The sequence below is a fragment of the Pan paniscus genome, chromosome 13 (assembly GCF_029289425.2).
Source record: "Pan paniscus chromosome 13, NHGRI_mPanPan1-v2.0_pri, whole genome shotgun sequence".
In the NCBI taxonomy this organism is placed as follows: domain Eukaryota; kingdom Metazoa; phylum Chordata; class Mammalia; order Primates; family Hominidae; genus Pan; species Pan paniscus.
This window is the reverse complement of record NC_073262.2, coordinates 92,998,390-93,012,009: the sequence shown is the minus strand read 5'-3', so window position 1 is coordinate 93,012,009 and position 13,620 is coordinate 92,998,390. Positions and strand designations below refer to the sequence as shown.

Here is a 13,620-nt window from a genome sequence, read left to right as displayed (position 1 = left end):
TCTTTGCAGCAGCACTCTGGTTTTCTGCCACTCTGGCTCTTAATTCAGGCTTGTCCCCACACGACTTTAATTCTTTTGGCCTCAGTTTCTTTCCTTTCTTAAAAGTTGGGTGCAGTTTGGGGACACGGACGGATTTAGCTTAGCGGAATTGTGCGGCATGTTTTGTGCAGCCAGCACACACAGGTGCTTTGCCGGTTGCTGCACCTCTCTCTGCCCGTGGTGTGATTTTATTCAGCTTTCTTGCATGGCTGCAGCGTCAGTATAGGCATTTGGAGCTTTCAGGCTAGTGTTGAGGGACATTTAATGTGGCATGGGGGAGCATGTTTGCAAACATTGTTTAACTTTTTGAAAGTACCCCTCACTGCGCTTTGAGCTCAGCCTAGGAAATCTGGTAGCCATCATCTTTAGGAAATTAGGCTGCGTGCGTCTTAAAACAGCCCACTGCCTGGCCCTGTACTGTCATACCAGGTAGCAGCTGCGCCCACTTGAAGGGAGAACCGTCCTTATTTCTTTAAAATAAGGACGACTTAAATTACTGGATTCTTTAAGCCTTAGAGTTTGCCTTCTGGGTTTCCTGAAAAGGGATGGAGGTGTTTCCTTGACTTAAGAAGAATAGTTTCAGGGGAAAGTGTCTAGATGTCTAACACTGTATCCACAGACCTAATTCTCAGTAAATTTTTGTTAAACATTTAAGAGTTGCTTTTCTGTTTGTTTTTTTAATACCTTAAAATTAGTTGTCCTTGCACCAGCTCATGGAGAGATTTAGTAAATGCTAAGAAAATCAGTACACGTAATCGTTACTGCCGCTTTTTCAGTGTTGTCAGCAAACAGCAAATAGAGAAACAAACTGGAAAGACATGTTTGTTAAAGTTAGCTGACTTAGGAAAGGATCTGTCATTTCCACAATTCAGCTTGGCTTTCTTCCACCCCACGTTCCAAGATGCAGTACTCTGTAGGTGAGGCCAGGACCATTTTGGGGGCTTTGATCTGAGATGCCTTTTCCAGACTCAGCCCTGAAGTGGGTATTATCCTAGAAAGCAGAGGCCAAGATGGTCCAGTCCACAATACCCTAACCCACAACTGCATAAGGGAATAGGGTGCCACGGAAAGTGTTTCTGAGAGGAAAAAAGGCCTTGGGCCATGGTTGACAGTGTTGGGCAGCCCCACTTGAACTCTGGCCTCCCTTGGCTTCTTCGGTACTGGCCTACTTTTCTAATGCCACTCTCCACCGCCTCTCCTTACCCCAGTGCCAGTTTAGCTCTTGGCCTTTTTTTTTTTTTTTTTTTTTTTGGTTCCCAAATCATCTCTCTTAGGGTAACTCAAATTTTTGTCTAACCTGACTTGCCCTGAGCTCTAATGCTGGTCACAACCCTCTGAATGCCTCAGTTGCACCTCATATATAAATTTGCACTTAAGGGCTAGGCACGGGGGCTCACACCTGTAATCCCAGCACTTTGGGAGGCCGAGGCGGGCATATCATCTGAGGTCAGGAGTTCAAGACCAGGCTGGCCAACATAGTGAAACCCCGTCTCTACTAAAAATACAAAAAAATTAGCCGGGTGTTGTGGCAGGGCCCTGTAATCCCAGCTGCTTGGGAGGCTGAGGCAGGATAATTGCTGGAACCTGGGAGGCGGAGGTTGCAGTGAGCCGAGATCGCACCACTGCACTACAGCCTGGGCGACAGGGTGAGACTCTGTCTCAAAAAAAAAAAAAAAAAAAAAAGGAAAAGAAAAATAAATTTGCACGTAAGTATAACCCTTACTCTTTGTCTCTCTTGGCACTATCATTCTTCTAGATTCTCAAACTTACCTAAGTTCTCCCACACTCCCAAACCTTAACCTCTTCCTGTGGATTCAGATTTCAACAGTAGTCTCAAAGTTAATCACTTTTTCCTCTTCCCAGTGTGAATTGTTTCTGTACAAGATTGCCAGGTTAATCTCGCTAAGGTTTTACTTCAGTGCCTGCCATTCTTCTCAGAAGCTCACAGAGGTGCCCTTCTGCTTATGCAATTAAATACAGTTTTACCAGTCTGGATTTCACAGATTTGGCCCCAGTATATTCATGGATGAACAATTACCTACTGTTCTGTTCTACTTGCTGGGAAGCACAGTTCTAGGCATTTCTATTATCCTGTAGCCACTCTGGACTACTTGGTGTTCCTACTGTTCCTTATGTAGGGCCCTTGGAGTCTGAAAGGAGAGCAGATAGGAAACACATAATTAGACAAAAGTAATTTTTGATTACCAATTCTGGTAAGTGTCTTAAGGGACAAGTACAGTTATGAGAGCCAGATTTAGATAGGGAGAGGGAGTCAGGAAGCCTCATCAGAGAGGTTGCTCTTCGCTGGGTGTGGTGGTTCATGCCTGTAATCCTAGCACTTTGAGAGACCAACATGGGAGTTCAAGACAATCCTGGGCAATATAGCAAGACCCCGTTTCTACAAAAAATAAGAAATAAAAAAACTAGCTGGGTATGGTGGCATACGCCTATCCTTCCAGCTTGGGAGGCTGAGGTGGGAGGATCACTTGAGCCACAGAGTTCAAGTTTACAGTGAACTATGATTGTGCCACTGCCCTCCAGCCTGGGCAACATGGAAAAACCTAGTCTCTAAAAATAGAAATAACAGGAAGAGGGTACTTTTAGGTTGTTAATAGGCCTCATTGCCTTTTCCATCTCCTCCATCCTCTGCTGAACTGTATTGTTTTGGTTCTTGCTCTTTGCCTGTCTTCTCTTTTACTTCTAGTTAGTTGTTTCTTAGTTGATCAAAGGCTCAATCTTTGTTGCTCTGTTAGGTTGTTTTCTGTGTTAGGAATCATGAGCCTGAATGCAGAGGCTGAGAAGGAAGCATTGAAAGATGCTGGCTAGATGGCCCCATGGGGGACTGGTGAACTGGAGAGAGTGCTCTAGAGAGAAGGCAGCTTCTCAGCCCCAGCCATTGTTGCCCTTATAGAATATAGACCCAGGGTTTCCATTATTACTGATTTTTCTGGAAAACCTGGAAAAAGTGCAGTTTTAGGTGAAATGTCTTGATTTTTAAATGTTAGTAGTTTTTTTCTGTTTTTCTTCTTTTTAATCTCTACCATTCCATCCAGATAATGTTAGTAGTTTTAAAACTGCTCGGCTGGGCATGGTGACTCAAGTCTGTAATGCCAGCACTTTGGGCGGCTGAGGCTGGAGGATCACAGCCCATGAATTTGAGACCAGCCTGGGCAACATAGACTGTCTCTCTACAAAAAAATTTAAAAATCAGCCAGGTGTGGTGGTGTGCGCCTGTAGTCTTAGCTGTTCAGGAGGCTTGAGTCCAGGAGATTGAGGCTGCATTTGAGCCCATGTATCATACCACTGCACTCCAGCCTGGGTGACAGAATGAGACCCTGTCTCTAAAAATAAATAAATAAATAGAATACAGAAATAAAATGCTGCTGACCAATACCACAGTTACAGTTGGCATCCTTCTGGCAATTAGTTTTCAACTGCAGCCTTCTCATTTATTCCTTACGGAAAGCTGAGAGATTCCAGTGTCTCAGTGATTGTACATGCATGTGGCATAAGATATACCTTTAGTTCTAACTTTTCTTTCAACCTCTAGTCTCTTTCTTCTGTTGACTATTTCTGCTTATGTCAGTACAAATTCAAATTCAAAATTGAATTTGTATTTCGTCCTGCAAACCAGCTAGCTTCTTTCCCTGTCTTTTCTATATTCTCCTGGTTGTCCTGGCTTGAAATCTTAAAGTCATTTTTGACATTCTTTTCCATTGAGTTTTTACTTTATAAAAACTCTTAATAATATCACTCCCTTCTGTTTCCACATCTGCTGTTCTTCATCACCCCATGCCTAAATTATTGGCCTCCTGGACTTGATTTTCTGCTCTGTTCACACCTTGCCTACTTCTGGGATAATAATTTTCACTAAGCACTACTTTGTGATGTCTTCTTCCTGCTTAAGCAGTTGCGTGTAGTTGTTTAATTTCGTGAGGCCATGTTTGTTTTATTGGATAATTGCAAAAAGTTCCTGAGTGATAAAGTTCTCATCTAAGACAGTTGTTTATTTAAACTTCACGCATCGTAACCACCTGGAGGGTTTGTTAAACACAGATTTCTGGGCCCCACAGTTTCTTGTTCAGTAGGTCTGGGGTGGGGCAGAGAATTTCAGTTTCTAGTCAGTTTCCAGGGGATGTTGATGGTACTTGTCCAAGAACCATACTTTGAGAATAACTGTTCTAAAAAGCCAAGTTGACATCAGTTGAAGGAAATAAGCCTGATAAAGTTAATTAAGAAATTAGAAGTAGCAGGCCGGGCACAGTGGCTCATGCCTGTAATTTCAGCACTTTGGGAGGCTGAGGCGGGCGGATCAAGAAAGAAGTCAGGAGATCATGACCATGCTGGCTAACATGGTGAAACCCCGTTTCTACTAAAAATACAAAAAATTAGCCGGGCATGGTGGCAGGCACCTGTAGTCCCAGCTACTCAGGAGGCTGAGGCAGGAGAATGGCGTGAACCCGGAAGGCAGAGCCTGCAGTGAGCCGAGATTGCACCACTGCACTCCAGCCTGGGCGACAGAGAGAGACTCAGGCTCAAAAAAAAAAAAGAAGCGGAGATGTGCATGCCCTCTTCCTCTCCACCAGATGGCAGTTTTGGAACCAATAGAAAAGAAAGATCATAAATTCAGAATTACCTGGGGACACTGAATTCTCAATTACATTTTGAGGTATAAAAGCTAATATCAAATTTTAAGTGACAGCTGAATTTGAATTAGAACGAATGGGCTGGGTGTGGTGGCTCACACCTGTCATCCCAGCACTTTGGGAGGCCCAGGTGGGCGGATCACCTGAGGTTGGGAGTTCAAGACTAGCCTGGCCAACATGGAGAAACCTCGTCTCTACTAAAAATACAAAAATAAGCCGGGTGTGGTGACGCATGCCTGCAATCCCAGCTACTCGGGAGGCTGAGGCAGGAGAATTGCTGGAACCTGGGAGGCAGAGGTTGCAGTGAGCCGAGATCGTGCCACTGCGCTGCAGCCTGGGTGACACAGCAAGACTCCGTCTCAAAACCAACCAACCAACCAAATGGAAGCAATGTGATTATATAGTATTTGACAAGGAATTTGGTTGTGTGTGTATATATATATACATATATATATGTGTATATATATATTTTTTTGTAGTAACTGGTCCACAGATTTTTGTGACCTATAAATATTGTGTACAGTGGCTTTGTTTGATAGGTTTACATTAACTTTCTTTGAGTTAAATAAAATTCTGTCTTATATATAAAACTGGGACTTGGAGTTAGTCCTGAGTTCTCTTTGTTTACTTGTTAAAACACTGCAGTTAGTACTTAGGCTGTTACATAATAGTTGCAAATCTGGCAACATCCTCTTGAACCTTGAACCTACATTTGGGTACTGGCCTCATTAAGGAATCCAAAGTCATTCTGGATTTTTATGCTTAAAATCTCCAGAAAGATAAAATTGAGTCAAGTTGAAAACATTTTAGACGTGGTGTTTTAGGGTAGTGTAGTTCACACTTTAAAAGTAATTATGAAAACCTTATTTAGAAAGTATCCCTAAATAAGATATGTTCTGTCACTTCAGTTTCATAATTATAAAGTGTTAGTGTTGATTTTTAATGACAGCTTCGTTCTTTGAAATCATTTAGGGGAGCTTCAAACAAAGTATCTGTGCCTGTGCCCCACCTCCAGAGTTTGATTTAATTGGTCTTGGGTGTGACCTGGGCTTTGGAATTTTTAGCAGTCTCCAGGTGATTTTTTTTTTTTTTTTTTTTTGTGAGACAGAGTCTCTTGTCACCCAGGCTGGAGTGCAGTGGCACAATCTCGGCTCACTGCAACCTCTGTGTTAGAAATACCAAAATTGTTAGATAACTGGTGCTGTGAAGAAAAGTCAGCACGGAGGCAAAAGATTTATCAGCAAGGCCATTTTTACTTTCTGCAGAAAGGGTCCCCAATCGCAGATGGAACAATGGCGAGAGCACACTTGACAAAGGAAAAGCAGACATATTTATCCCTTACGCATTTGGGTTGTCCTTAATGCTGTGTCCTGCATCCATTGGCTGGAGTGGGACCTCACACTCTTAAACTGATACCCAATATGCTAATAGCCTAAATAGGTAAGTGCAGGGAAGAACAAAGAAGTTGCTTACGAAAGGTTTAAGGAAGCAATAACATTTTTAAATAAGGAAGGGGAATAGGCTGTGAGCTGGAACATGCCCATGAGCATGTCCAATAGTTACGTAGGATAGGGCTTAACAAAGAGTTACTAGCACAAAGCAAGGAGGCATGAAGAAAGTTAGTCTTTAAAAGAAATTATTTCTAACAGTTATGATTTATTCTTTAACAGGAAGAAAAACTTTGAAGAGGAAACTTTTTACTTTCTACACTCTGCCTCCCAGGTTTAAGCTATTCTCCTGCCTCAGCCTCCTGAGTAGCTGGGATTACAGGCGCCCGCCACCATGCCTGGCTAATTTTTGTACTTTTAGTGGAAACGGGGTTTCGCCTTGTTGTCCAGGCTGGTCTGAAACTCCTGACCTGAGGTGATCCGCCTGCCTTGGCCTCCCAAAGTGCTGGGATTACAGGCATGAGTCACCATGCCCAGCCGAGTCTCCACGTGATTCTAATGTACAGACCAGTCTTGGAATTACTGGGCTACATTTTACTTGTGAGACAAATTCAAAAAATGCGAGTTCAGGAATGTGAATTATGACTGACTTAAACAAATAGGTCGTTTCTCTCTTTTGTATAGTATTATTCAATTTGAATGTAATATTAAAAAGACATATAAATTCTGAAAGGCAAGTTGGATTACAAATATTTTTATAAATTCAGTCATCCAAGTTGTTACAAGTGGTAACTGGTGATATTGCCTTTTGTGAAACCTCAGGCTGTTGGTCTTCATATAATCTCAGAGTATTCTTGAAAAATTAACAGATTGTCAGTTTATCAGTTCCATTAGTTGGTATATGTATCTGCACATGTGCACAGCCCTTATCAGGCTACTGCAGCTACTGATTCTAGCTTTGACCTCTTTCCATAGATCTTAAATTTAGCTTCTTAAACAAAAAGCATGCATCTTAGTATATTCTAACTATAGTGTTTTTATTTGCACATCTGTCATTACGTTGTGGGTTTCTCGAGGGCAAGAGCTATGTCTTTCAGGAAATTTTTTAAAAAGCCCAAAGCATAATGATACAACTTGATGAATTTTCACAAATGAAACATACCTAAATCACCAGCACCTGGATGGAGAAACAAGCATTCCAGAGGCCCTCCTCATGCCTCTCTCAATCACTGCCGTTCCCGGTGTTGTCTTTTACTTTCTTATTATAATTTACATAAGACACTTGAGTACACCGTCCTGAAGTTTATAGCTTAGTGAACTTATACCTGCAGTCCTGTAATCAGCATTGGGATAGAGACAATTTCCAACATTCCGTGTTTGTTCATGCCCCTTCCCAGGTGCCCCCACCCTCACCATTCTCATGTCCATTATTAGTGGTCACTTTGGTCAAGCTGTGTCTCAGGCTTTGTATTCCTAGCCCAACAAGCACTTTTAAGACAGCAAAAAATAGAAGTGTGTTGTGTTTATTGTTTTGTAGCCTGCTCTCCTTTTGTGATTATTTGTCACTACTTTTCCATGTTAGTATTTTTAGTGGTTGTGTAATGGGTGTATTAATAGACACAGTCTTTAAAATAATGCTCTACTCTTAGACATTTACTTTGTTTTCAGTTTTTCCATCCTGTAAATAATGTGAACATATTTATCAATCAGACTTTGGTCATATTTCTGAGATTTCCCTAGTGCAAATGCTTGCGGAATTAGTGGATTGAAGGGTGTGATCATTTTAAAGGCTGTGGATTTGTATTTCCAGACTGTTTACCGGAAAGGCAGTACCAATTTATACCTCTCTCTAGTGTCTGAGAATGCTGTTTGTATTGCATCTTTAACAAACCTTTTTTCTTAAGATTAATGACTTTATTTTTTAGAGTAGTTATAAGTTGATGGAAAAAATGACCTGCAAATTTGAGCAGAAAAGTTTGACAAATAATAAGGACATGTATCAACCATTACAGTATCATACAGATTAGTTTCACTGCCCTAAACATCTCCTGTGTTTCAACTGTTCATCCCTCCCTCCGTCCCCCAAACCCCTGGCAACCATTGATCTTTCTACTGATTTCATAATTTTGCCCTTTTCAGAATATCATACAGTTGAAATGAGAGTATGTAGCCTTTTCAGACTGGCTTCTTTTGCTTAGTAGTATGTATGCATTTAAGTTTCGTCCAATTTTTTTTGTGGCATAATTCTTTTTTTCATGGCTGAATAATATTTTATATGGTTGTATTGAAATTGGTTTGTCTTCCAACCATTGAAGAACATCTTGGTTACATCCACATTTTGGCAGTTATGCATAAAGTTACCATAAAATTCATGTGCAAAGTGGCTGTACCATTTAATGTTCCTACCAGCAGTGAATGAGAGCTAAACCTTTTAAAACTTTTTGTTCTGGTAATACCTTTTAGAAGAGGCTGAAACAAAAGGTGATATACTATTTGTCAACTGAGACATGACTACCCACATTACTGTTCTCATTGTTTTCCACATTTGTTTCAGGTTTAATGCATTCAAAAGGACTAATACCATACTGCACCATTTGGTAAGTTTTGTGTTTGTTTTGCTGGCATTATTTGTATGTGTAACTTAAAATGTCATTGTTAGAGAAGTAGAGAAATACTGGTATGGCAGATTTCCTTGACCTTAGGTACATCATGGTTCTCAACTGAGTGTCAAGACATGGCACACGTACCTTGTAGGAGGTGGCATAAGATTATGGTTAAAACCATGGTTCTTACAAGTCAGAATGCCTGAGTTTAAATAATGGGTTCACTACTTAATCTTGGGTGGATTACTTGGTCTCTTACAGCTTCCCTTTTGATATGTATAAAGTGAGAATAATAATAATATCTACCTTAGAGTGCTTATAAATGATAAATAAGATAATTGTATTAATCAGTGTTCTCTAGAATGACAGAACTTATAGGACATATGTATATATGAAAGGGAGTTTATTAAGGAGAATTGACTCACATGATCACAAGATAAAGTCCCATGATAGGCCGTCTGCAAATTGAGGAGCAAGGAAGCCAGTGATGGATCAGTCTGAGTCCCAAAACCTCACAAGTTGGGAAGCTGACAGTGCAGCCTCCAGTCTGTGGCCAAAGGCCCAAGAGCCTCTGGCAAACCACTGGTATAAGTCCAAGAGTCCAAAAGCTGAAGAACTTGGAAGCTGATGTTTGAAGGCAGGAAGCATCCAGTGCCGGAGAAAGATGAAGGCTGGAAGACTCAGCAAGTCAAGTCCTTCCAACTTCTGCCTGCTTTTATCCTAGCCACTCTGGAAGCTGATTAGATGGTGCCCACTCAGACTGAGGGTGGGTCTGCCTCTCCCAGTCCACTGACTTGAATGTTAATCTCCTTTGGCAATACCTGCACAGACATACCCAGGAAAAATACTTTTCATCCTTCAATCCAATCAGGTTGACAGTCAATATTAACCATCACAATAATGCATTAAAAAACCTAGCATAGTCTTTGGGAGGCCGAGGTGGGTGGATCATGAGGTCAGGAGATCGAGACCATCCTGGCTAAGACTGTGAAACCCCATCTCTGCTAAAAAAAAATACAAAAATTAGCCGGACATGGTGGCGGGCACCTGCAGTCCCAGCTACTCAGGAGGCTGAGGCAGGAGAATGGCGTGAACCCGGGAGGCAGAGCTTGCAGTGAGCCAAGATGCGCCACTGCACTCCAGCCTGGGTGACAGAGCGAGACTCTGTCTTAAAAAAAACAAAAAATCTAGCATAGTGCATGGCATATGACAGTCATTTTATACATGTTAGCTATTACTGTAATGGTACCTTGCAAAGTTAAATATCCAAAGTTTATCAGATTATAAGGAAGAAATAAATTTTATTCACTTTTATATCTCTTATAGAGGCTGACAAGTAAATTGCACATAAAAATAACAAGTCATCTGATATCACGGTATTCTAGGTGGTATTGTAAGTACTTTTCATGGGTTAGCTCAGTTAATTTTCACGATAGTCCTCTGGGGTACATACTACAGATCTCTTATTTGCAATTCTAAAACCTCAAAACCAAAAGTTTTTTGTTAGTTTGTGGTAAATACATTGGCAAAATCTGACCTGGATGTACTTGAAGCTCTTTTAGTTTTTATCCTAACTAGCGTAAACACTTATGGTTTGGTGCATAAATATAAAAACCCTTTATTACTATGTAATCAAGTATTACAAGGACCTAGACTCCTCTTGGGGTGTTTTATGAAGTATTTAGTATGTACTATTTTCCAAAATCTAGAAAATTTTAGGAATTAAGGGATTGTAGCCTTATCGCTATATAACAGGGCAGAAATTGAGGGACAGGGAGGCTAAGTAACATGCCCAAATGTCACACAGCTAGTAATTATGAGGTGTGATTTGAATCCTGGCTATCTGTTTTCATAGATTTACTTTGTACGCTCTATAGCCTCTGACAGAGTGGGCACTACGTAACTATTGCAACTGTGCCTCTGTTAAGCCTAAGTGGAGATGGGGATACGAAGCCTGGCATATCCCTTCCTAACTGTGTTAGTCCATTTTCTGTTGCTTATAACAGAATACCTAAAACTGAGGAATTTGTAAAGAAAAGGAATTTATTTCTTATAGTTAGGGAGGTTGAGAAGTCCAAGGTCAAGGTGCTGCATCTGGTGTGGGCCATTTTGCAGGTGGGACCTCTCTGTAGAGTCCTAAGGCAGTATAGGACATCATGTGGCAAGGGGGCAAAGTGTGCTAGCTCAGGTCTGCCTCTTCCTCTTATAAACCTACAGTCTTACTCCCATAATAACCCATTGGTTCATTAACTCATTAATCCATTAATTTATGAATGGGTTAATCCGTTCATGTGAGCAGAACTGTCATGCCCAATCACCTCTTAAAGCACTCACCTCTTAGTATTGCCACAGTGTGGATTAAATTTCAACAGGAGTTTGGGAGGGGGCAAATACTCGAACCATAGCACTACCCTTACTTATTTTATTCAGCTGTTATACATGGAGGTTGAGGAGTTTCCTAGAAAAAAAACTAGGAGCAGTGTCAGTGACTCAGACATAAGTACAAAGGTGGAATGGGAAGACAGGACAGAATCCACATCATATGGGGACTATGGTGACATGGGGCAGAAGACACCTGGAAGGAAGATAAAGACTCTCAGGGCCTGGGGGTTGAATAATTCTGAATCTCAGTGTTTGCTTTTATGAGTGCCTCAGGGGTAGAGAAGATGTATCCCAAGCAATTCTTCTGTGGCCTTTCTGAGACAGAGAGAGAGAAAGAGAAGGAGAGGGAGAGATCCTTTTTATTTCATGGTGGAGTGATGGAAGTATGCCATTGATGGCAGTATTGCAGGCAGAGTTATGAGAAGTGGACAGGATTATTTTGTGTTTATAGTGTGACATTCACGGTGACCCTTCCAAGATAGAAGGTAGGGAATAGAACCCAGAAGGGAGGACAAAATTCTGCATTTCTGCATATAAGGTTTGTCAAGCTAATGAAAGCCAGTGGAACCTGTCAGTGAGGCCTCGTTTGTATCTGTAGACTAATTTGGACATATTCTTACTACGAAAATATTCAGGGAAATATTTTTTTTTCTTCTTTCTCCATAATCTATTTTAAACTCTTTTTTTGTTTGTTATTGTTTGAGACAAGGTCTTGCTGTGTTGCCCAGGCTGGAGTGTAGTGACATTAGCTTACTGTAGCCTCGAACTCCTAGGCTCAGGTGATCCTCCTGCCTTAGCCTCCCGAGTAGCTAGGACTGCAGGTGTGGACCACCAACCCCAGCTAATTTTTAAATTTTTTGTAGAGATGAGGTTTCTGTGTTGCCCAGACTGGCCTTGAACTCCTGGGCACAAATGATCTTCCTGCCTTGGCCCCTCAATGTGCTAGAATGATAGGTGTGAGCCACCATGCTGGTCTATTTTAAATTCTTAAACAGCATTTTAATTTAATATGCAAAAGCTCATTTAATTTTGACCTGGATATGGAGAAAACTTCTATTTTCGTTTTCTTTTTGTCCTTTTAGAAGGTAGTATTCAGTATTGAGGGTATAGTGTTTGGAGTGCATGAAATGATACTGTGTATATCATTTTCATGACAGCACACATGTTCTTATTATGATGTCCAGATGGTGTCCTAGAATTATTAATAGTCCTTTTAATCCTATATCTGAATCTCTTTTCCTCCACATCTAGATTCCTAGTTCCCAAGAATATAGTAGATGATAGTGTTTTAGTCCCTTTGAGCTGCTGTAACAAAACCGTAAATTGGGTAGCTTATAAAAAACAAAATTTATTTCTCATGGTTCTGGAGGCTGGGGAGTTCAAGATCAAGGGGCCAGCGGATTTGGTGTCTGGTGACGGCCACCTTCCTGGTTCATAGACAGCCTTGTTGGCCATCTTATCTGTCTGTCCTCTTGTGGTAGAAGGGGTGAAGAAGCTCTCCAGGGTTTCTTTTATAAGGGCATTAATCTCATTCATGAGGGCTGACATGACCTAATTACCTCTCAAAGGTCCCACTCTTATGCCATCACCTTGGAGGTTAGGATTTCAACATACAAATTTTGGAAGGACGCAAGCATTCAGTCTGTAGTACTATACAAGCTAATAGTTAGCTTCTTAATATTTCATGGATGCTAGCAGAAGACGTGACACTCTTGGATTAGAAAAAATAGAATTTTTTATGAGTGGCACAGCGAGCAACACTGAGCAAGGTTTCTCTTGCTTAAGCCTCAGGGGAGTGATACAGAGGACCCATATGAGTGCCTGCATATGCAGTATATTGCATGACAGTACAACTGTCATGCAATTTGGGAAAACTGCTGGTTTTAGTAAGCTGTAAATAAGTCTGCTGTCTGTCCCAGAGGAAGACATTACCTTCTTCTTCATGGTGGCTCACAGCAAAAACCTTCTTCTTCATGGAGTCTACAGCAAAAGACCTTTTTCTTCATGGTGGCTACCTTGAAAATGACCCAGGCAAGGAGTGGTCAGGCCCTTGGGTTCATGGCATACCTATTCATAGCACACCCAGCAGTAAGGTACAGAGAAATTTCCAGCGCTTATGCCAGATTGCATCCCTCAGCGGCTAAATTCCATTTCTTGACCTAGGTAGTGGTTACAAGAGTTTTGCATTATAGTAATTGACTAAATTCTATATTATACGTTCGGTGGTTGTCTGTGTGTGTGTTTTGTTTTACCATAGAAACATAGAAAAAAAAATAAGACAGCTTTATCTGTAGTAGTGACATGGGAAGATGACCATGGCAAGTTGCTGAATTAACAGTGGGAGGTGCAGAATAAGGTATGGCATTCCATTTTTGCTAATAGTTTATGGAAAAGTGCCTGAGAAAGATAGACACTAAATCAGTAGTGTTGCAAACCAGGGCAACTTTGGTTTTCACCATTTTACCTGTGGTTGCCCCCTTAATTAAAAACAAAAAATCTTACTGAGATTATGGGTTCAGCTGGCTGTGGGAAATCTCTTTATTCTGCTTATTAAGAAAATGT

At 41.1% G+C, this 13,620-nt stretch overlaps 1 protein-coding gene across 3 annotated transcripts in view; it reads left to right on the top strand.

Moving 5' to 3' along the window:
- HIBCH (3-hydroxyisobutyryl-CoA hydrolase) overlaps positions 1–13,620 on the top strand; it is a 144,637-nt gene that overhangs the window by 29,578 nt on the left and 101,439 nt on the right. For all 3 annotated transcript variants that reach the window (XM_034954672.3, XM_008950606.5, XM_057301458.2), the window contains one exon: positions 8,628–8,670. In XM_034954672.3, coding sequence (XP_034810563.2) covers positions 8,628–8,670 — 43 coding nt within the window. The remainder of the gene's footprint in view (positions 1–8,627; positions 8,671–13,620) is intronic.